At 36.3% G+C, this 24,639-nt stretch overlaps 1 protein-coding gene across 1 annotated transcript in view; it reads right to left on the bottom strand.

Moving 5' to 3' along the window:
- RNF169 (ring finger protein 169) overlaps window positions 1–24,639 on the bottom strand; it is a 79,013-nt gene that overhangs the window by 17,525 nt on the left and 36,849 nt on the right. The window contains exons 3-4 of the mRNA XM_012645595.1: window positions 9,259–9,405; window positions 2,312–2,430 (exon numbers count right to left, since the gene is read on the bottom strand). Coding sequence (XP_012501049.1) covers window positions 2,312–2,430; window positions 9,259–9,405 — 266 coding nt within the window. The remainder of the gene's footprint in view (window positions 1–2,311; window positions 2,431–9,258; window positions 9,406–24,639) is intronic.

Here is a 24,639-nt window from a genome sequence, read left to right as displayed (position 1 = left end):
ATATCCATATGCTACATCTCATTATCAGCACTAACAAGTCTATATTATTTTCCTAAATATAATGTGGAACTGAAACTTAATAATTTTCTTATCTAAGAAAAGGCATGTTCTAAATAAGGGACACAATTCATTACATTACCATAATTGATTTTCCAACCTAAGGTTTCCACGACATCAACAAACTATTTCCTAAAAAGATAACCCTACCAATTAAATCCAATTAATTGTTTTAATAACTATTCTAATAATTGAACTCAGCACACAACCTTGGATGTTTGGAAGAAAATGAGCCCTGAAATCTAGAAATGTATAATATTGATTGCAAGTGTTTCTTAATAGTAAAATCTTAAGTGAAATTTCTCCTATTAGTTAGTCCCAATGACATAGGGTAAGATATACATATGGACCAGGAGCAGGGAGAGAAGATATATAACAGATGTCCAAAAGCCATTTATAATCAAAAGCACACTCCTGTATAGGCTTTACAATTTTGCCTATTAGAAAAGAATTTTCTATATTTCCTTGCCAGGCATTTCTAACTAATGGCATATTAACCTACTACCTCCTTTTTAAAAGAATGAATTACAAGGGCATAAGGGTAGAGACTAGAATCGGTAATAAGTAATTCACCTGTTCAATAACTACTCCAATTAATTGGAACAATTTTCCCTTGGTACCATATTTGGATTTTAATATAAATTTCTTTCTAAATTATTTTAAATTATGAAATATTAATTAATCATAGAATTCATAAAGCAACATATTAGCTTCAGGGAGTATTTATTGTGGCTTCATTGGAATGAATAATTTGATCTTTTTCTCTTTTCAGTAGAGTCCTCTTATAATCATTAAGATATGTCTACTATAAATAGGGAGAAATCCATACACAAAATCTGGAGCCAACAATTCTTAGTCAAGCAATCTTGATTTTTTTTTTTTTTTTAGAGATGGGGTCTTGCTACATTGTCCAGGCTGGCCTTGAACTCCTGGGCTCAAGCAATTCTCCTGCCTCAGCCTCCCAAATGGCTGGGACTACAGGCATGCACCACTGGCAGCAATCTTTAATATTTTAACTTTAAAAGAATCTATAGTTCAAGTTCATACACACAATGCAAGAGTCCCATCTTCATCATAAATGGAAAGGATACTGGCTTACTTACTGGGTCCTGATTACATCAACCAAGCCTAAGTGGCTATGATACATTGGCCATTCAACAAATGTCAAATGAGTGAATAAATATTCTGGGAGGGGCCTTCTTGGAGAAAGAGCTGCTATTACCTATGGAAGGGAAGGCATTCAAAGGAATGGGAGATTTAGTGAATTTTACTCTCAGAAATAACAGAGGAAGATCAGACTACTCCAAAAGAACATATACAAAAAGGATTCCAAAGTAGAAACTATATCAGGGGTCACAATAGTGAGCGTTTTATAAAATTCTTAAATTTTCGTGGCTTCTTTTTGTCATATTTATGAGTGACTAGCAATAAAAGCCTGAAGATAGTACGGGTCCTAGTGAGTGTTCATAGGGACAGCAAAAAAGAGAGATCTACTACATAGTGCTGGTGGGAAGGAGCTGACCCCAGGGATAAGGGTGAGGAATGCCAGCTTTAAACAAAAAGACAATGAACTGGGGTAAAGATTGTATCTTTGCATCTCTATACTAAAACAGAACATGGCAAGTAGCAGCTGTTCACAAAATATCTGTTGAATGAATGACCGATTTCTTCCTTCCTTTCTCCATTTCTTCTTCTCTTCCCTTCCTTCCTATCTATTCATCCTTCCTTCCTCCCATCTAGCCCTTCATCATCCCTCAAGCACCCACCATCCATCCAATTCTTCCCCTTTCCTCTCCAGGGCCTACAAAGTCAAGGGATTCCTAGTCAAGGGTCTTCTAGACTTTTCAGTTTGCCCTCCTGACACCTATGAAGATGTATATTGGTCTAGGGCTAGGCACTGAAAAGAAAATCAACTCTGGCCTTACTTCCTAGTTTTAAAGGCCAGAGGGAGAGTCCATGGATATTGTTGGACTAAAGATGACTTTCTAGTTTCCTCCCCCAGGATGAAAGGTTCACACTTTGCAGCAGAGCAATTAGCACGATCTTCCCCTGAGAATGGGTAAATGTTACTTTTCTTTAAAAATTCGCATCAGCCCTTTCTCCCTAATTCATATTTGAAAACCAGTTCCTACTTTCTTTTCTCCCCTTCCACATCCCCCAAAGTAGCTACAACAAATACCTTTGCTCCCCAAGTCCCTTTTGCTCATACCTAGAAATGAAAGACCCCGGACTGAATTCAGTGTCAGTCTCTTACCCTGCCAGGAACGCTAAGGAGTAGGAGCTGTTCTTGGAAACAAATGCCGAGCGATGTGTCTGTGTCATCTGGCCTCGAGAAGGTTCTTCATTCTCTGAGTCTGAGAGACGTGCAGGACACTGGCAGGGAGACAAGGGAGACAAGAGTGTCCATTTGGGGTTCCCATAGAATATACTCAAGCTATAGTTTCAAATCTCTCTCTCTTAGGTCACTTCTCTCTGAATTCCAATTTGTTTCCAACTGCCTCCTAGAGATCCCAAACTGAAATGTAGCTCAAACTCAATATATCCAAAATCAAACTCCCTATTTCTCTTCTCTAAGCCCCACCACCATCCCATCTAGAAACCTCAATGCCATCTATGACTCTTTTCTTTCCCTTATTTCTAATCATAATGACATTTGTATAGAGAGAGGTTTTGGGTTCCTCAACACTTCTAAATATTTTATTTCATTTACTGTTTATATCAATCCCATTAAAAGCAGGGATTATTATCTGTCTTTTATAGATGGCAAACTGAGGTTCAGAGTAGTTAATTTGCCTAGGATTATAGAGTTAATAAATGGCTAAAGCTGGTTCTTAAGAGCATTAATCTCCATGCTATTTTCACTCTGTTCCACTCTACTCCTCAAATGTCTCTCAGATCTAACTCTTTCTAGTTATATCATTGTCATTGCCTTACCTTAGATTCTCATCATCTTCTGCTGAGACCATTACAATATTCTATTTATAGGTCTTGCTCTCTCTAGGATTTCTTCTAATACCCTCCTTACTACCAAGAATTATCTTCCCAGAACACAGACAGAATCCTATCATTCCCTTGCTTAACTTCTGGTGACTTCAGGATAAAGTCTAAACACCTCAGTCTGATAGAATGACCTTCACAAACTAGACCCAGCCTTCCTTCCTAGCTTTTCTCCCTCACTTTCCACACATGGAACTCACTGAGCTCTAGTACAACCAACCTACTTTCTACTTTCCACATGTACCACAGTTTTTCAAAACTTCCATTCTTTTGAAATGCTACTCCCTTTGCCTAAAATTCCCTATCTGCATTCTCTGCCTATAAAAAAATACTTATTGGCACATCAGAGTCATTTAAAAATGTCACTTTCTCTGAAAAGGCTTCCAAATTACCCTAGAGTTAGTTTTTTCCATCTTGTCTATAACCATTCATGTATCTTCATTTTACTTTGGAGTTCCTTTTTAGAGTCTTTCAATTTACATTTGAAGTGTCTTTTAGATATGCCTTTTACATACAATATAGTAAGTGAATACACTCATTATTCAATATGAGAGTCTTTTAATGGATAGCAACGAATCACACTGAACTACAGCTTCTTTGTCTTCTGCTTCATACAATAAGCTCTGTAAGAGTAAGTGACCATCTTTTTTAAAAAATTCCCAATGCCATGGTAAAGCAGGTAAAGAAAAAATGGCTAATCATCTCATGATTAAATGATTAACAAAGTGAGAGTAGTATACGTAGGCATGTAAGGCACTATATGGCTCAGGGCACCCTGCATTCCTTAAATACTTTGTTACTCTCATACAATAGGCTACACTTCCTTTTTATTTTATTTTTTTACTTTTTGAGACACTCACTCTGTTGCCCGGCCCAGAGTGCAGTGGTGTCATCATACCTCACTGCAACCTCAAACTCCTGGGCTCAAGTGAGCCTCCTGCCTCAGCCTCCCCAGTAGTTGGGACTACAGGTCCATCACCAAGCCCAGCTAATTTTTTCTATTTTCAGTAGAGACAGGGTCTCGCTCTTGCTCAGGCTAGTCTCAACCTCCTGACCTAAAGCGATCCTCCCACCTTGGCCTCCCAAAGTGCTAGGATTACATGCGTGAGCCACCGCACCCAGCCTAGGCTATACTTCCTAACCGTTGGCTTTTGAGAGAGAATTGAAGAATTATAATTTATAGAGAGGCATTCCAATTTCATAGGTTATCATTCCTTAGAGACCCCTGCTGTACAAAATATTCAGTGGAGAATCTTTAACAGCACTAACCCATTATCAAATTTTATATAATATATTCTCTTCTCGACTCTAGGAAAAAAGAAAAAGCTTGATACCAATAGATTCAACAGGAGATAAATAATTGTAATTTCTATTTAAGCCTCTCTTCATAATCAATTCAGTACCAAGTAAAATTCCAGCTCTATTACTTAGCTATCATTGTCACCATAGGTTAGTTGCTTCATTTTTCTGAGCCGTGGTTTCCTCATCTATAAAATAAAGATTGCTCTGTCTACTATATAGTTTATGATAAGCCATTAAAAGCACCTAGTATATTAGCGCTAACAAGCAGTAAGTGTTCAACAAGATAGATTTTATTTGTATTAAATACTATTAATCTTTTAAGAAAAAACTTTAGTTTTATAATATATGCCAATTTATTAAAAAACAAATTATGTTATTACAAATAAATAGTTAATTAGTTAGATAAAAGCTATCCAATCCCTACATTTCTTCTACTCCCACAGAACCTAGAGCCACAAGATAGGAAAACATTTACCTCTCATTTTTCACCTTTGATAAAAATAAGCCTATAGCACTATGGATCCCTAAGATGGTACAAAGCATGCATAAATGAAAACCCTGAAGTGACATCTTAAAAAATTTACCTAAAAAAATTAAAAGAATGATAATACCCAGGGTTGGCAAGGTGTGAGAAAACTAGTTTAGTATTCTCGTGTATGACTGGTAGGAGTATAATTACATACAAACTTTCTGGAGGGCAACTGAGCAATAAATACAAAAATGTTTAAGAGGACACTCCCTTTGACCTAGTCATTCCACTTCTAGTAATTTATTCTAAGGAACTAATGAGACAGGTGGATTTCATCACAATGGTGTTTTAAGATAGCAAAATATCAACAGGAGATTTATTAAATAAATTCTACAGTCAAGAATACTAGGAGACCACTAAATAATGATGTGAATTCTTTATTTACATGGAAAGACATCCATGACTTATAGTTAACTAAAAACAGGCTACAAAACAGTATGTACAATAGCCTGCATTTTCTGAAAAGAGAAACAATATATAGTGTATATTTACATGTGCTTAGAAAAGAAGTCTGGAAGGATATTTACCAAAATGTTTACAGGAGTTATTTCTAGGTTATGGGATGACAAGTAATTTTTCACTTTTTGCTTTATAATCTTTAGTATAACTGCTATATCAAATTGTTTTCCAACAATTTGCATTATTGGATTAAATATACCATAACAAACTGTAATAAATTAAACATTGTACCCATTTTATTTCCATTCTGAAAAAATAATAACATGATAATATCTGCTTCTAGAGTCAGCTCTTTCTTCCTCCATTCAAATTCAATTTCACAAATATGTTTCAAACACTTGTGATGTGCAAGGTACTATAGGAGATTTTAAAATGAATAAGACATATTTCCTATACTCAACAAACTTAACAACCTGTTAGAAAAACATAAACACAAAAAAGACATAATGTGAGAGAATGAAATAAGTTCTGTAAAAGTTACAAAGTGGGGAAGCAGAGTGGATGATGGGAGTGGAGAAATAAGTAAATCCCTAAAAGTTCCATGAATGCAACAGCTTTTGAACTGGACACAGAAAGAGGAATAGCCTTTCAACAGATAAGCTGGGTGGCATTTCTATGAAACGAAAATGCAAGAGAAAAGATCCAGAAGACAGAAAACAGAGTATGTATCAGGGGAAAGCAAATATATACTCCCTAGAGTTTTGGGGTATAAGCAAGGATGGAAAAATAAGCTAGAATCATATGAAGGAAGGACCTGAATGTCGGGGTAAAGAGTCCTCATTTAATTTCACAGGAAAAGGAAATTACTGAAGTTTTTGGGTAGGAGAGTGAAACGATCAGTCTAGCTCTAATCACAATATTCCCTATATAAAAAATCATCCTTCGGCTAGCTTCCCACTGAGACCACTTAAGATTCTCTTGGGTCTCCACTGAATATAGTCTTGGAAAAACTAAATGGAATTATTTGCTCAATATCAAAAACTCTTAAGACATATTTAAAGCAAAATTAGAGCCATTTAAAATCCTCAAAAATAGGGCTGGGCACAAGTGGCTCATGCCTGTAATCCTAACATTTTGGGAGGCTGCGGTGGGAGGACCCCTTGAGGCCAGGAGTTAGAGACCAGTCAGGACAACATAGCGAGACCCTGTCTCTAAAAACATTTAAAAATTGGCTGGGTATGGTAGGGGTATGCCTGTAGTCCCAGCTACTCAGGAGGCTGAGGCAGTAGGATCCCTTGAGCCCAGGAGTTCAAGGTTGCAGTGAGCTATGACCATGCCACTGCACTCCAGCCTGGGTGACAGAGCAAAACCCTGTCTCAAAAAAATTAAATAAATAAATAAAAATAAAAGTCCTCAAAAATATAGAAGTGAATGAAAAAAAGGCAAAATGACAAAAATCTAAAACTTGAAGTATTCATAGGTCAGATTTTATTCAATGTGTTTTTGAATAGAAAATTTTGCAAAACTGGCTATTACCAATAAACAAATCAAAATTTGTACTTTCTGATTCCTCTGAAGATTAAAATTTAGTTGATGCACTTGATTTCTATGTCAAAGATGGTAGTGACAAATGAAAAAATAATTAGAGTGATTTCCCAGTCTTGACATCATTTAATATTAGAGATCCATTCCTGGGGAAAACCTGGATCTGGCAAGGCCAGGGACAGTAAGTTCTTTCTATCAAAGTGAAGGGTAAGCTCTATCAAGGCTAGTTTGTCCTAAAAAGAAAGGTCTTTCTGGGTTGTTTTGTTTTGTACTGTTGGGGTGAAGAGGCAGAGCTGCAGTCTTTATACAGAGTATAGACCACAGCTGGGACAAACAGGGTGTCCCAAAAGTCACCATACATAAGGAAAACAGGAAATTTTAGCCAAATGTACCTTTATTTACAAAATATTCATTACAAAATTTTACAAAATTTTTCCTTTGTATGGAGACTTTGGGTCTCCAAAGTGTACTTATGTAACATAATATATGCATAAGACCATCATATATAATATCTTATTCTTGCCTTCCCAGCTGAATTGTCTCCTTTCCAGTAGCAGTCTTTTGCCCTTTATGTTTTCTGATGTACAGAGCATTAAGAGTACCCAGCACTTCATGTTTGTTAAACTGAATCTTTCAGAAGGGTGAAACTCTATAACATGCAAGTGGTTGTTTTTACTAATAATTAAATAACAATTACTATTATCATTATTATTATAATTAGAATCAAAAGCTCCATATGCATGTGGCAGTCAGCAAACACTACTATCCCAAGAAAGTTTAAATAATTTCAATTTTCAGTTCAATTTTGCCTTTGTGAAAATTAAATCAGAAGCACAGAGAAATTAAGTAATCTGGCCAAAATTATACAATCGGCTAGAATGTTGGCATCTGTCTAAAAGTTAGGCTTCTGGTCCAGAGATTTTTTTCCTATTCTGCTATGTCACTTGTCTTTATACATGGTAAAGCTTTATCAATTCCAGCTGATTAGAAAGATAACCTGAAATATTAACAAATCCGAATTACTAAATATTTTAAAAGATATGAGTCTAAAGATATGCTAAGTACATGAAGCCACAGATGATGTTCAATCCAATATGACTTACTATAGAAATAAAACTCAATTGTAATTATCCATTTGGGTATATTAGTAGTTCCTCCAAAAGTGCTTTCTTTTTTTTTTTTTTTGAGACAGAGTCTCACTCCATTGCCCCAGCTAGAGTGCTGTGGCATCAGCCTAGCTCACAGCAACCTCAAACTCCTGGGCTCAAGCGATCCTCCTGCCTCAGCTTCCCGAGTAGCTGGGACTACAGGCTCGTGCCACCATGCCCAGCTAATTTTTTTTTTCTATATATTTTTAGTTGTCCACCTAATTTCTTTGTATTTTTAGTAGAGACGGGGTCTCGCTCTTGCTCAGGCTGGTCTCGAACTCCTGAGCTCAAACAATCTGCCCGCCTCGGCCTCCCAGAGTGCTAGGATTACAGGCGTGAGCCACTGCACCCGGCCCAAAAGTGCTTTCTTATGTAACTTAAATACACAACCTAAAACCTTTCCCTGGCCAGGCACGGTGGCTCACGCCTGTAATCCTAGCTCTCTGGGAGGCCGAGGTGGGCAGATTGTTTGAGCTCAGGAGCTCGAGACCAGCCTGAGCAAGAGCGAGACCCTGACTCTACTAGAAATAGAAAGAAATTAATTGGACAACTAAAAATATATAGAAAAAATTAGCCGGGCATGGTGGCGCATGCCTGTAGTCCCAGCTACTCGGGAGGCTGAGGCAGAAGGATTGCTTGAGCCCAGGAGTTTGAGGTTGCTGTGAGCTAGGATGACGCCACGGCACTCACTCTAGCCAGGGCAACAGAGTGAGACTCTGTCTCAAAAAAAAAAAAAAAAAAAAAAACCTTTCCCAATAACGTACTTGGTAAATAAATAATGAAAAACTTCAGGCAAGATTTGGCCCCATTAGAAGTCTAATTAAGTTAAGTTTAGACTTAAGTATTGAAACCTACCATACATACAGCGCTGTGCTGCTTAGGGCATTAGAAAGAATAAAGGCAAGTAAAATACAAGCTCCAAGGAAATCTAATTGAGGATAGAAGACATACAAAACTTAAATGTCAAATAACAACACATAAGTCAAAGTGACAATACATGTATAAAACTTACCACAAATAGTATACTACACTAGGTTTTCCCTCTCGCTCACCTTTTTCCCCCCTGTTCCCTTAATCTTTCCACAGATCTCATTGCCCCATTCAAAAATTATTTTCTCCGGCTCTCATATGGATGCTAAGTTCTTCACTACTCTTAAGGTGCCCAGTAAACGACTGTTACTGGTCTCATAGTTCATCAACTTAGGACTTTTGGATCCATGTCACCTGGGTTAATTGCTGATTTATTGAGGCAGATGTCCACCAAAAAGGTGATTTACTTACACATTCCAGATTTGTTTTCAGTACTAATGGCTCCTCTCTTTTTTTCTGTTCATCCATTTTCCTTTTCCCTGTTTCTGTATCCTCTGGTAACGGCTTGTGGATTTGATCTTCAGAGGTTTTTTCCTCTTGTAACTTTTCTTCTCTCAGCTAAAAATACATATTACACAGAGACAGTAGAGTTTTAGGCAACTGTATATTTAAAAACATCTTTTACTCTGTAGTCTATTAGAACAACAGATCACATGGCAGTTTTGAGACTATTTTTCTTATCAGATATAGAGCCCTCTTGACTTTTAAGTAAATCTGCTTTTACTTGGCTCTTGCCAAACATATACTTCATGGCTTAAGATTTAACTGCTCTGCATTCTTCGGCAATATGAAACCATAAAAGCTAAGATAATACACATAACCAAAAAATAATGTTTATTCACGTAGCCAAAAAAGCCTGAACCTCCAAACTTTCCTTATTCCCATAGCCAGATGTAACTGCATTGGACCAGAAGAGAAGAGTTGGCCACAGAGAGCCAGAGAAGCTGAGCTAGGCCACTGGAACAGAAAGAATGACTTATCACAGTCACAACGTCCTACATTTTTATGCTCTCATCTTGTGGTCACAGGATAGTCTACAAAGAAATTTAAGGCAAAGGCATATGCTCTTTATTTTGGGGAGGAAACATAGCATTATGAAAATAGATTGGCTTTGGAATAAAAACTTAGGTGATCTTGGGCACAGGAACCATCATTTGCTTGTCTCTAAAATGGAGATAATGCTACTTATTTTGCAGACATTGCTATAAGGCATAAATGAGATAACAATATGACATAATTCTTTAACACAATATCTTGCCGTGCACTTATAGTACATCAAGACCTCTTTCTTTTTTTTTTTTTGAAGTTACCGCGTTTATTATTATTTTACCTGTTTGTCTCCCCTCCCCTCCTCCCTTGTAAGTTGAGAGCAGAGCCCCTGCCTGTCTTGCTCAGTACCCCTGGACCCACAGCCTTGCCTGAGCGCCTAGCCCCTCCACTCCTTTGTGTTAAACAGGTGAATGGAATGAGCCGCAGCTCCTCTGCTCCGCAGGTGAGGTGAGGGCTGGGAGGACCTTCCTCTAGGAGATGAGGTGGAGCCACACTCCCAGAGTCCTCTTCGGAAAGAAGAGAGCTTCTAAAGGACTTCTGGGGAGATTGGCGGGTGTTCCTTTCCTGATCAGAGTTCGGGAAAAGTGACTGACACTATGCCTCTTGCTGAGACCACTACCTAGTCCCTACTGGCAAAACTATGCTCGCCCTTTATAATCGAACAGGGGATTGTGTGGTTTGTTGCCTGGCGTAGTGGTGCCCCCCGCCATGCTGGCCAGGACCAGGAGTCTCCCCGCCAACCCCACAGTGGCTGCCGCCCGGGCTCTGTGCAAACAGAGTCAAGACCTCTCTTTCTATTAATACTGTTATTCACTTTTCACTGCCTAGGGTTTTAACAAAATGTAAACAAGATAATGCATATCAAAGCAAGTATAGGCTACTAATATTTTTAATCATTCTTCTGGGAAAAAAATAAAGCTAAAGAGTAAGAAAATTCTTGATAGGCTATGGCTTCAAGGTTTAAAAAAAAAAAAACTACAATAATAAACAACAATAAAGCCTTAGTCTTAGCTTTTCGATTTCTATAGGTCTGATTCTTGTCAGCCTGAACTAGTCTTTAAGATGTTAGTCTAATAATTCATGAGGTTATGAATATGCAAAGAGCACCACATACAATACTATGCCAGGAAGAGATTCAAATGAAAGAATATACTACCAACTCTGCCCAATGCAAACAAGAACACAAGGGAAAGGAAAGCAAATCCTTAGCTGGGGAGAGAACAAAACTAAAGTCTATGCTAATTGTTAACATAAGACAATCAATGTATTTTGAAGATCATAGATGAGAAATTATTGTTCAACAACTTGACCATAAGCTACACAAAGGGGCATTTTACTTTTAGAGGATAGAGGGACAGAGTGGCAAAGAAAGAGAACAGGTTTTAGCATCACTAATAATTATCATTTACTGAACTCTATGTGTCAGGGGCTGAGCTAGCACTATATATACATTATCTCAAAACTAAGGCTTATGAGTTAGGTAGCTTGTTCAAGTTTACACAGCGATAGGCCCTGGGGCTGGAATGCAAATCTAGGTCTATCTGAGCAGTTCTCAAACAAGAATTATTGTGCCCCCACTCTAGGGAACATGTGGCAACATATGGAGACACTTTTGGTTGTCACAACTGGGAAAGTGGAGTGTGTATTACTGGTATCCAGTGGATAAAGGCCAGAGATTGCTGCTAAGCATCCAAAATGCACAAGATAGCACCCTCGAATATACAGATAAACAAATGTTGCTATTTTTAAAAAACTAAATACTAAATTTCCCATTTTATATATTTTAGTGTTATTTTGTTTAATCCTTAATGGTGTTTACACACTATGTTCTCTGTTTTTTCTAGTGTTTTAGAATTTATCCTTCTGCCTCCTATAATTTTTATTGCCTCTCTTAAAGTTTTTGACAGGAGACTTGTGTTGCTGGCAAAACAACCTTTTCATTGCAACGTTGAGTCACTGCCAATAGCCCATAATTTTAACAAAGCTAAAACGTTACAAAAATAAAAAATTCACATATCCATTTAAATCTTCATGTGAATCGTGCTGGTGTTCTCTCTATACGGAGTTCTGTACATTTTTTTTTGCAGGGAGGAGCTGTCCTTTTTGGGGGTTATTTATAAGGATTTGAGAACTTGGTCTACTAGGAGAGTTTTATACTGAAAAAGAAAAGGGGAGGGTCAGAAAGCAGCATTATAAATTTAAAAATATCAATAGCTGTTCTTTACTGAACTCATCTGTTCCAGGCATTAAGTTTATAAAGCTTATCTCACTTGTTACAGATTTTGTTTATATCTATTTATTATTGTCATTTTATAGACAACAAAAATTAAGACTCAGTGGTTATTTCCCAAAGTCATAGAGACAGAATATGGAAGAGCCTGGATTTTAAAGCAAACCTTTGGCTTCAGACACCAGGTTTCTCAGACTCAGCACAACTGACATGTTAGGCTAGATAATTCTTAGTTGTGGGTGCCTGAGCAGTCTGAGAAGGCAGCTTATGCAACACTTTTTCAGGGAGCAGGAGTTAAGGACAGAGTAGCATAACAGAGAAAGACAGAGCCACAACAAAGTGCTACAACAGCTGGCTACAGGGACAATATGAGAAACTATGAAATGCATCTCAAGACTGTCAGGCTGAGGTGAGAAAAAGGGAAGCATATACACTTATTGGCTCCCACATTCCATTGACCAAAGTGTGCCTCACAGAGTGTTAAATACCCCAGACACCAGCCCGTACAACCTAAGTTCCCATGGTAGGTACTGCAGCAAGGACAACTGAGAAGCCCTAGAGCTAAAAGCAAGAGGCAAGCAGTAGGAACCTAAACTAGGAGATAGACTGAAGCTGCCCATTACTGTAAATGAAATCATTTTTACTGCTTCCATTTTCAGAAGCTCATTACTAGACAAAAGCTACTGACTACTGTACATTAATCTCATACTCACGCTACCAAGAATACTAAGCAATTTTTTTCCTGAAAATCTCTTTACTTTGCCCTCATTAATTTTTAAAAATAAACTTTAAAATCAAAGTATAATATACACACAGAAAAGTACACAAATCATAAATGTAAAGCATGATAAAATTATACAAAATAAGCATATCTGTTAACCACCACCAAGATCAAGAAACAGTTTATTACCAATACCCCATGTGCTTACTCCTCACCCAAAAGTAACCATGATCCTGGCTTTTAACACCATAAAATCACATTACCTATTTCTGAATTTTATATAAATGGAGTCTTAATATGACTTTGTCTTCCTTCACTCAACATTCTATTTGTGGTATTCATCCATGTAGGTACACACAGTAGTTTATTACTTCTTATTTTATTCTATTGTTTGACTATAAAACAATTTAAACATTCTATTGTTGATGAATATTTGAGTAGTTTCTAATTTGGGGCTATTTATAAGTAGGGTGCTTAAAATATTCTTCAATATGTATGCATGTATACATTCTGTTGTTCTGTGGAGTATATCCTAGAAGAGAAGCGGCTGAGTCATTAAGCTGTGGTCAAGCAGCCAGTTTTCCAAATTGGTTGTACAAATTACACTTCCACCTCCCCAGTGTAGGAAAGTGACAGTTGCTTCTAGCCTTGCTAACACTCATTTGTCTATTTTAGCCATTCCAGTGGGTATATATTGATACTTCATTATGATTTTAATTTGCATTTCTCTAATGACTAAAGATGTAGAACAGCTTTTCATATATTTATTATTTGAAAATCCCATTTTATTTAGTGTCTATTCACATCTTTGCCCTTTTTTCTTTTAGATGTTTGGGGTTTTTTCTCCAGTAATTCATAAAAGTTACTTATGTTTTTTGGATATGAGGCAATTGTCAGGAAAAAACATATACATACAAATATATAACTACATGTATGTATATCTTATATGTATATGTGTGTATGTATATGTACACTTATACAGTAGCGTGCATTTTTCACTCTTAGTACAGTTGTCCCTTGGAACACATGGGGGATTGGTTCCAGGACTTCCACATATACCAAAATCCATGCATACTCAAATCCCACAGTCAGCCCTGCTGAACCCACCTATATGAAAAGTCAGCCCTCTGTATACATGGTTTTACATCCTGGGAATACTGTACTATGAAATCCACATTTGGTTGAAAAAAATCCACATATAAGCAGACCCACACAGTTCAAACACGTGTTGTTCAAGAGTCAACTGTACTGTCTTTTGAAGACAAGAAATTCCAGGTTTTAATGCACTTCAACTTACCAATCTTTTATTTTCTGGTTAATGCATTTTGTATTCCATTCTAAAAATGTTACATACCCAAGGTCATGAGAATATTTTCCATATTATCTTTAAGGAGTTTATTGTTTGACCTTTCAATATATAAGCCACTTAGAATTGATTTTTCCATGTTAAGGCATAATCTGCATATGATAATATGAACACATATGGAATATATAGTGCAATGAGTTTTGTCAAATGTATGTATCAACGTAAGCATTTCCCTAAGATATAGAACATTGCCACCACCCCAAGAAAGTCCTTATGAACCCATTAGCAATCAATCTCCCAACCCACACAGCCCCAGGCAACCACTAATCTGATTATTATGACTATAGATTAGTTCTGCCAATTATAAAATCATACAGCATGTATTTCTTTGTGTCAGGTTTCATTCACTCAGCATATTTTTGAGATCCATCCATGTTACTGAGTTTATTATTAATATTAAGACATTCCTTTATATGGATGAGATATATCCCACTGTATGAATATACCACAATTTGTTTATCCATTCAAGGACATTTGGGTTGTTATTTAGTTCTAGACTATTATGAATATAGTTACTATGAAAATTTAAGTCTTTTTGTGGACTAATGTTTTTGTTTGGGTTAGCTAAAAAGCTACAAGTGGAATTGCTGGGTCACATAGTTTTAAGTGCATGTTAAATTTATAAAGCAACTGCCACAATGTTTCCCACTGTGGTTGCACCATTTTATACTCCCAAGACCAATGCATGGAATTTCACCTGATCCACATTCTTACATTCCTTCTCACACTTGGAATTGTTATTCTTTTAATTTGAGCCATTCTACAGGATGTAAAGTGGTATCTTATGGTTTTAACTAGTATTTCTCTGGCTCTGGCTAACTATGTTGACTATCTTTTCATGTGGTTAGTAGTGATCTTCTTTTGTGAAGAGTCTGTTCAAACTTTTGCCCTTTTCAAATCTACAACTAAAGGACACGGGGAGCACTAAAGGGAGAGAAGGGCATGCCTTTAACCCGCATTTGGGTGAGGCAAAGACATCAAGTGTAACTATAATGTTTGTACCCTCACAAAACCCTGGAATAATAATAAAAAAAAAAAAAAACCTTTTGCCCTTCTTTTTTTTTTTTTTTTAACCTTGCTAGTTAGATTAGCAAGAGTTCTGGGATTTTTGTTTTTGTTTTTTTGTTGTTGCTTTTTTAGAGACAGGGTCTCACTCTTCCACCCAGGCTGGAGTGGAGTGCAGTGATGTGATCATAGTTTACTTCAGCCTTTAACTCCTGGGCTCAAGCAATCCTCCTGCCTCAGCCTCCCAATTAGCTGGGACTATAGCACACGCCACCATGCCTGACTAAAGCAAGAGTTCTTGATATATTCTGGACACAAATCCATTGTTAGATACACCATTTTGAGAATATTTTCTCCCAGTCTTTGCTTTGCTTTTTTATGTCCTTAATGACATCTTGAAGAACAGAAGTTTTTAACTTTGGTAAATTCAAAAGTATCAATTTTTTCCTTCTATGATTAGGACTTTTTGTGTTCCTATCTAGAAAATCTTTTTCTATCTCAAAGTCAGAATTTCTTTCTTCTATGTTTTCTTCTGCATAGTTTTAGCTTTTACATTTAGTCTATGACTCATTTTGAATTAATTTTTACATATGATATAGAGATAAAAGACTCATTCCCAGGACATTCAGTTTATTCCTGCACCATTGTTTAAAGACTATTCTTTTGCCATTGAATTACTTTTGTGCCTTTGTGAACACTAATTAACTACTGTTACGGACTACATGTCTGTGTTCTCCCAAAATTCACATGTTGAAACCCTAATCCCCAATGGGACGGTATTAGGAAGTGGGGCCTTCAGGAAGTAATTAGGTCAGTATGGTGGAGCCCTCATGATGGATTAGTACCCTTATAAGAAGAGACTTAAAGCACTTGCTTTCTCTCTCTGCTCTCCACCCTGTGAGGATACAAGGAGAACACTGTTGTCTGCAAAACAAGAAAAGGACGTTCAGCAGACACTTGATCTGTCAGTACCTTGATCTTGGACTTCCCAGCCTCCAAAACTGTGAGAAATAAATATTTGTTGTTGAAACCAACCAGTCTAGGTATTCTGTTATTATCAGCCCAAGCTAAGACAGCTACATGAGTGGGTCTATTCCAAAACTATATTCTGTTCCACTGATCTAAATGCCTTTTTGTTATGCCAATACCATACTGTCTAGATGACTATAGCATTACAGTAAATCTTGAAATCCGATAGTAAAGTCTCCCAATAATAACAGTCATTACTTGAAGACAACACGATCCTCCATGTAGAAAATCCACTAGACTCTGCAAAAAAACCACTAGAACTACTAAATGAGTTTAGCAAGGTTGTAGGATAGAGTATCAAAATATAAAAATCAATTGTACTTCTATATGCTTGCATTAAAAAATTAGAAATACCAGTTATAATAACATCAAAAAATTTCAAATATTTAAGATAAATCTGACAAAAGATATGGAAACTGAAAACCACAAAACTGCTGAGAGAAATTAAAGAATAAATAGAAGAATATATAATGTTGACGGGTCTGAAAACTCAGTATTATTAAGATGAGAGTTCTCCCCAAATTGACCTATAGATTCAGTGCAATCCCAATCAAAATCCCAGCAGGCTTTTCTGTAAAAATTGGCAAACTGATTCTAAAATTGAGATAGATATACAAAGAACCAAGAATAGCCAAAATAACTTTAAAAAAGAACAAAGTTGGAAGATTAACACTATCAGAATTCAAGACTTTTTAAAGCTATAGTAATCCAAAAAGCATGATATTGGTTTAAAGATAAATCAATAAATCAACAGGACAGATAGAATACAGAGTCTAGAAATAAACCCACAAATATACGGATAGTTGATTTTTTTATAAAGATGCAAAGACAATCCATAATGGAGAAATGATAGTGTTTTCAACAAATGGTGCTAAAACAATTAGGAGATCCATATGCACCAAAATAAACTTGGATCTATATCTCACACTATATATAAAAAGTAACTCAAAATGGATCATAGACCTAAATGTAAAACCTAAAACTATAAAACTTCCAGAACAAAACATAGGAGAAAATCTTTGTGATGTTGGGCTGGGCAAAGAATTCTTAGATATAACAACAAAAGCTCAATCCGCCAAAGAAAAAATTTATAAACTGTATGCTTTTTTTAGACAAAGCCTATCTCTGAATATAAACTGTATTTCATCAAGATTTAAAACTTCTGCTCTTCAAAAGACTCTAAGAAAATGAAAAAACACACAGACTAAGACAAAAATATTTGCAAAGCATACACCTGATAAAGGACCTGTATCCAGAATACATAAAGATCTCTCAAAATTCAACAATAAATAACCTAATTTTAAAAATAGGCAAAGTCTGGCCGGGCACGGTGGCTCACGCCTGTAATCTTAGCACTCTGGGAGGCCGAGGCGGGCGGATTGTTTGAGCTCAAGAGTTCGAGACCAGCCTGAGCAAGAGCGAGACCCCGTCTCTACCAAAAATAGAAAGAAATTATTTGGACAGCTAAAAATACATAGAAAAAAATTAGCCGGGCATGGTGGCGCATGCCTGTAGTCCCAGCTACTCGGGAGGCTGAGGCAGAAGGATTGCTTGAGCCCACGAGTCTGAGGTTGCTGTGAGCTAGGCTGACTCCATGGCACTCACTCTAGCCAGGGCAACAAAGTGAGACTCTGTCTCAAAAAAAAAAAAAAAAAAAAATAGGCAAAGTCTGGAACAGACATTACACCAAAAAAAATACCGAAGGCAAACACATGAAAAGATTCTTAACATCATTAAGTCATTAGGGAAATGCAAATAAGAACCACAATGAGATGACATTTCACACCTCTTAGAATGACCAAAATTAAAAAGAATGACCATAGCAAATGCTGATAAAGGTTAAGAGAAAGTGGAACTCTCACACTGGAATTAAAGTGGTAAAACCACTTCAGAAAAGTTTGGCAGTTTCTTTAAAAATATATATACACCTACCATATCATCCAGCCATTTCACTCCTAAGTATTTACCTAAGAGAAAAACATATATATATTTATACCAAGATTGTACATGAATGTTCACAGAAGCTTTAAATTAGAAATCAACCCAAATGTCCATAAACAGACAATTGGATAAACTGTGACATATCCATATAATGAAATACTACTCAGCAATAAAAAGGAATAAGCTATTGCTACATGAAACAAAGTAAATGAATCTCAAAATAATTATGCTGAGTGAAAAAGCCAAACAGAAAACCATGAGCAACAGAAGAAAAAAATACGTAAAATGTACTTCAACAAAATTAAAAACTTTTGTGCATAAAAAGAACATTACCTTTCTTTCTAAATAGACCCAGGCTGGATGGATAGATGGATGGATGGATGAATAAACAAAATATTATCAAGAAAGTTTAAAGATAACCTACAGAATGGAAAATATTTGCAAATCATATATCTGATAAGGATTTAATATCCAAAATACAGAAAGAACTCTTACAATTCAACAACAAAAAGACAACCCAATTCAAAAATGGGCAAGGACTTGAATAGTCATTTCTCCATAGAAGATATACAAATGGCCAATAAGCACATGATGCTCAACATCATATGTCATTAGGAAGAGGCAAATCAAAACCACAATGAGATACCACTTCATACCCACTAGGATGACTATAATCAAAAAAACAGAAAATAACATTTTTATATATAATAAATGTTATGTTATATATATTTTATAGCACTTAAAAATGTTTGTGTCATACAACCTTTCAATAAGTATGAAATTCCAACCAGCTTTCTATTCTTTTAGACACTACAGTAAACATCTTGCATTGATAGGTTCACTCAAGGCAATATTTTAGTAGCAGGATTCAATTAATCATCTGTTTGGAATCAGGAAATTGAAATTTCCATTAACAGCTAAATTTAAAACAGGCTATTATTAGGCTCACTAGATTCTTGCTTTCCCCCCTAATTTTTTTATTGTGGTAAAATACACAAAAAAATTTAACATCTTAACCATTAAGTGTATAGTTCTGTGATACTAAATACATTCCTAATGTTGTACAACCATCACCATCTATCTTCAGAACTCTTTTCACTTGTAAAACTGAAACTCTATACATTTCAAAAATTGCTGAGAATAAATTTCAAATGTACTCACCACACAAATATTAAGTATTTGAGGTGACTGATGTTAACTGGCTTGATTTATTATTCCACATTTTATTCATAAATTATAACATCACTTTGTACTCCATAAATTTATACAATTAAAAATTGTCAATTTATAATTTTAAAAAACTAAAATTCTATACCCATGAAACAATAACTCCTCATTCCTCCTCCTCTCCAACCCTTGACAACCACCATTTTACCTTATATCTCTATGATAATGACTACTCTACATACCTCATATAAATGGAATCATACAGTATTTGTCTTTTGTGACTTGCTTATTTCACTTGGCAAAATGTCCTCAAGGTTCATTCATGTTGTAGCATATGTCAGGAATGCCTTCATTTTTAAGGAAGAATAACATTCCACTGTAAGCATATATTACATTTTGCTTATCCATTCATCCATCAGTGGACATCCGGGTTGCTTCCACATTTTAGCTATTGCCAATAACTGCTACAAACATGAGTGTACAAATATCTCTTTCAGATCTTACTTTCAATTCTTTTGGGTATATACCCAAAGAAGTGGAACTGCTGAATTGTATGGTAATTCTATTTTTAATTTTGTGAGGAACCACCATACTATTTTCCACAGAAGCTGTACCATTTTGTATTCCTACCAACAGTACACAAGGGTTCCAATTACTCTACATCTTTACCAACACTTGTTATTTTCCGGTTTTTTTTTTTTTTGGTAGTAGCTATCCCAATGGGTATGAGGTGGTATCTCGCTGTAGTTTTGATTTTCATTTCCCTAATTATTGCTGATGTTGAGCATCTTTTCATATGCTTATTGGCCATTTGTACATCTTCTTTGGAGAAATTTCTATTCGATCCTTTGCCCATCTTTGAACAGGGTTTCTTGCTGTTGAGTCTTAGGAGTTCTCGACATATTCTGAATATTAATCCCTTATCAGACATATGATTTGCAAGTATTTTCTCCTATTCTGTGTGTAGGCTTTTTACTCTGTTGATAATGCCTTTTGATATGCAAAACTTTTAATTTTCATGAAGTCCGATCTGTCCGTTTTTTTCTTTTGTTGGCTGTACCTTTGGTGTCATATCCAAGAAATCATTACCAAATCCAATGTTGTGAAGTTTTTGCCATGTGTTTTTCTCTACTTATAGTTTTGTGTTTTATATTTAGGTCTTTGATCCATTTTCGTTAATTTTTATACAGTAAATCCTCACTTAATGTCATTGATAGGTTCTTGGAAACTGTGACTTTAAGTGAAATGATGTATAACAAAACTAATCTTACCATAGGCTAATTGATAGAAATAAGAATTAAGTTCCTACAGCATATTTCTAGTCACAAAAACATCACCAAACTTCTATTAGTAAATAAAGACCCAAAACACTTCTAATACTAACCATTAAAATAAATGCAAGCTATACATCCATTTAAGATAGATTAATAAACACAAGTAACAAAATTACCTAATTTTTGGTGATTCAGTGAGTGACGATAAAGTGGTGTTGGGCTAAATCAAGGAATAAATATTTGCAAAGCGAAAATTTTAAGGAGCAGCTCCTACCACCACATAGTTCAAAAATAATAGATACGGTGAGCTGGCTGAGTATTTTCGTACTGCACAGTTTACTGCTGTGCATTTGTATGATTATCATATACTTTACAAACTATTTTATAATAATTTGTATTCATTTATTCATTTCTTTTCTAATTCACTTATTCCAGTCCAGGGTCATGAGTGGCTGGATCCTATCCTGGCAGCTCGGGGCACAAGGTGGAACCAACCCTTGACAGCACATCATTCCATTGCAGGGCACACTCACACACACACCCTCTCACTCGAGACTGGGACAATGTCCTACAGACACGCCAATTCACCTGACATGCACATCTCTGGGATGTGGGAGGAAACCAAAGTACCCAGAGAAAACCCACACAGACATGGGGAGTCAAACTCCATATAGACAGATGCCACACCAGGAAGTGACCTTTTTTTTCACATCAACATTATTAATGAAACAATGTCGAACGAAACCATGTTATTCAAAGATCTGCTGTATGTGGTGTAAGATAAGGGTCCAACTTCATTCTTTCCCTGGATTCTTAAACTCTGTTCATGCAACAGCAGAGATGCCTATATAATACTTCCCGCCAATCCATAGGTCTTGATAATGTTCATTTCCCCATGAAAAATTATCTATCTTCATAATTGTGTATCAACATAATTATTGAATTTAGGTGATGAGTATATGTGAGTTCATTTTATTAAGCTACTCACTTTTATATCTGCTTAAATATTATAAATATTAAAAATTTAGAAATAATTTATAATATCCATCATGCCTGTTAACAAATCTCAGGTGCTAGGTGATGATTAAAATAATTGAAAGGCTTATAAGAGCCTATGGAGTGAAAGTTCTGATTACAGTCTTTCGGATGCTAAGTAACTACTCCGGAGCGTATATTCCCTGTTAGTACTTCAAATGTTAACTACTCATCCTTGGAGTACAGAATAAAACACATAAACATACCATACTATTTCAAATCAGGCATTTTAAAATACATTTCATGGCCAGGTACAGTGGTTCACACCTGTAATCCTGGCACTCTGGGAGGCCGAGGCGGGAGAATCACTTGAGGTCAGGAGTTTGAGACCAGCCTGAGCAAAAGCAAGACCCCATCTCTACTAAAAACAGAAATATTAGACAGGTGTGGTAGCGTGTGCCTGTAATCCCAGCTACTCAGGAGGCTAAGGCAGGAGAATTGCTTAAGCCCAGGAGTTTGAGGTTGCAGTGAGCTAGGCTGACTCCACGGCACTCTAGCCAGGGCAACAGCGTAAGACTCTGTCTCAAAAAATAAAAATTAAGAAAAAAAATACATTTTGTTAACACCCAGAACAAAGCTCTACCATGGACTTCTAATACAAATTACTTGTGTTCAATTACTTCTTTTCAAATCCCTCTTCCCCCAGACACTACAAGCTTCTTTCAATCAGGGATTTATTCATTCTTAATTTCCCCTTCCCTACTTGAGTTCCAGACACAAGGTCTGTGTTCAATAAATTCAGTCCCACGAATATTTACAGAGCATCAGATTCTATGTGTCAGGCACTATTTTTAGTGCTGAGGATATAGCCCTGAACAAAAATGACAAAGTTGTTCACATAGGGCTTACATTCTAGTAGAATGCCATTGAAGTGAATGATGAGGTTGGACTAACTGATCTTTAAAAGGTCCTTCCAATAAATATATTCTGTGACACAAACCATACCTCTTGTGGTGACTGTTCCAGTCCCCGTGCTTTGTGAGGAACCACCATACTCTCAATGCCACCATAAATGGTAACCAATCAGACAATGCCATGAACACAAGGCTTGTGGGGGGAGTGCTGCCCAGTGATATTTTAAAGAATAAAAGCTCATGTATCCATAATTTTTTCATTTTCTTATCTGAATTGGTTAAATAGGGACGTGGTGGAGGCTGAGGCAGGAGGATCACCTGAGGTCAGGAGTTCAAGACCAGCCTGAGCAAGAGCGAGACCCCATCTCTACTAAAAACAGAAAAAAAATAGCTGGCAACTAAAATAACAAACAACTAAATAAATGAATGAATGAATGAATGAATAAAAATTAGCCAGGCATGGTGGCGCATGCCTGTAGTCCCAGCTACTCGGGAAGCTGAGGCAGGAGGATTGCTTGAGCTCAGGAGTTTGAGGTTGCTGTGAGCTAGGCTGACACCACAGCACTCTAACCCAGGTGACAGAGCAAGACTCTGTCTCAAAAAAAAAAATGAATTGGTTAAATGAACCACCACCCAATAACAGTAGGCTACAGAAATAATTTGTGAGAGCAGAACCATACAACCTCGTGTATTTCATTAGTCTTTCTCCTAACAAATAACATATTTTTCTTATAAAAATAAAACGATACATGTGAAAACATTCAGTAAATTATGAGTTTTGCACATTTTACTCATTTTCTAGTTATCTCTGAGTCAACAGTTGTCAAATTGGGACTCCAGATTCCTAGGGAGGATTCACAAGGACAGTAATGGGAATCGTTAATTTTCAATATATTTTTAAAAATCTAATAAATCAAATACTTAAAAGTCTGCAAGATTATACCCACTAAATATTATCATCTCAATAAAAAGACTGAACATATTTTTTGTTGATGTCTAGGGCTTGTTTTTTGTTTTTGTTTTTTTTTTTTGAGACAAGGTCTTGCTCTGTCGCCCAGGATGGAGTGTAGTGACATCATCATAGATCACTGCAACCTCAAACTCCTGGGCTCATGTAATCCTCCTGCCTCAGCCTCCTGAGTAGCTGGGGCTACGGGCACATGTCACCACACCCTGCTAATTTTTAAAAATTTTTTGTAGAGATGGGGTCTTGCTATGTTGCTCAGGCTGGTCTTGAACTCCTAGCCTCAAGCAATCCTCCTGCTTCAGCCTCGCAAAATGCTAGAATTACAGGTATGAGCCACCATGCCCAGCCTAGGGCTTATTCTTTCATAGAAGATACTTTAAAATATTTTAAATTCACATGGGGGTCATGAAAAGAGTGTAATACAAGCTGGTAGAAAAAAGTTGCGGACCACTGCTTCAGAATCATTGATTCAGAACATGATGAATTTATTAGATAATCAAATTAGTATCAGAACATTTCCATTTACTTTGGTATCTAGAGCAATTGATGCTTTATATCCTCTGTCTAGACTCTCATTTGGCACTAACAATTACTGCTTCTCCAAGGTCTAATTCTAATCAGTCACTATTGCTGATGCTATCCACAAAAACAATGTATTAACATGGAAAGCTTCATATGGTGTGCTAATTTTAAAACGTCAGTAAAAATGGCATATACAGTGTGATCCAAGATCTATTTTTTAAAAAGTCTTAAGCTTAAGTTTATTATAAACATTTAAATATAGTTATTAGGTGGCAGGATTACTGGTGATTTTCCCTTTCTTCCTTAAATCTTTTTGATAACCTGAACATTTTTTTTATAATTCACAGAATTGTATAATTATGCTTACTTTCATAAACAGAAAAAAAATAAAGCTATTCTAACTTATTAAAAGCCTCATTAATCAGATATTTTAACAGAATATTTTATTTTGTACTAGAGACAAAATACTTGCAGCCATTCTGGAAATTCCTTAGTCTGGCTTTCATGTGGTATTTATTTATTTATTTATTTATTTTGAGACAGAGTCTCACTCTGTTGCCCTGGCTAGAGTGAGTGCCGTGGCGTCAGACTAGCTCACAGCAACCTCAAACTCCTGGGCTCAAGCAATCCT

This window comes from Propithecus coquereli, unplaced genomic scaffold (assembly GCF_000956105.1).
Source record: "Propithecus coquereli isolate 6110/MARCELLA unplaced genomic scaffold, Pcoq_1.0 Scaffold235, whole genome shotgun sequence".
Lineage (NCBI taxonomy): Eukaryota > Metazoa > Chordata > Mammalia > Primates > Indriidae > Propithecus > Propithecus coquereli.
This window is presented reverse-complemented; position numbering and strand designations above follow the sequence as displayed.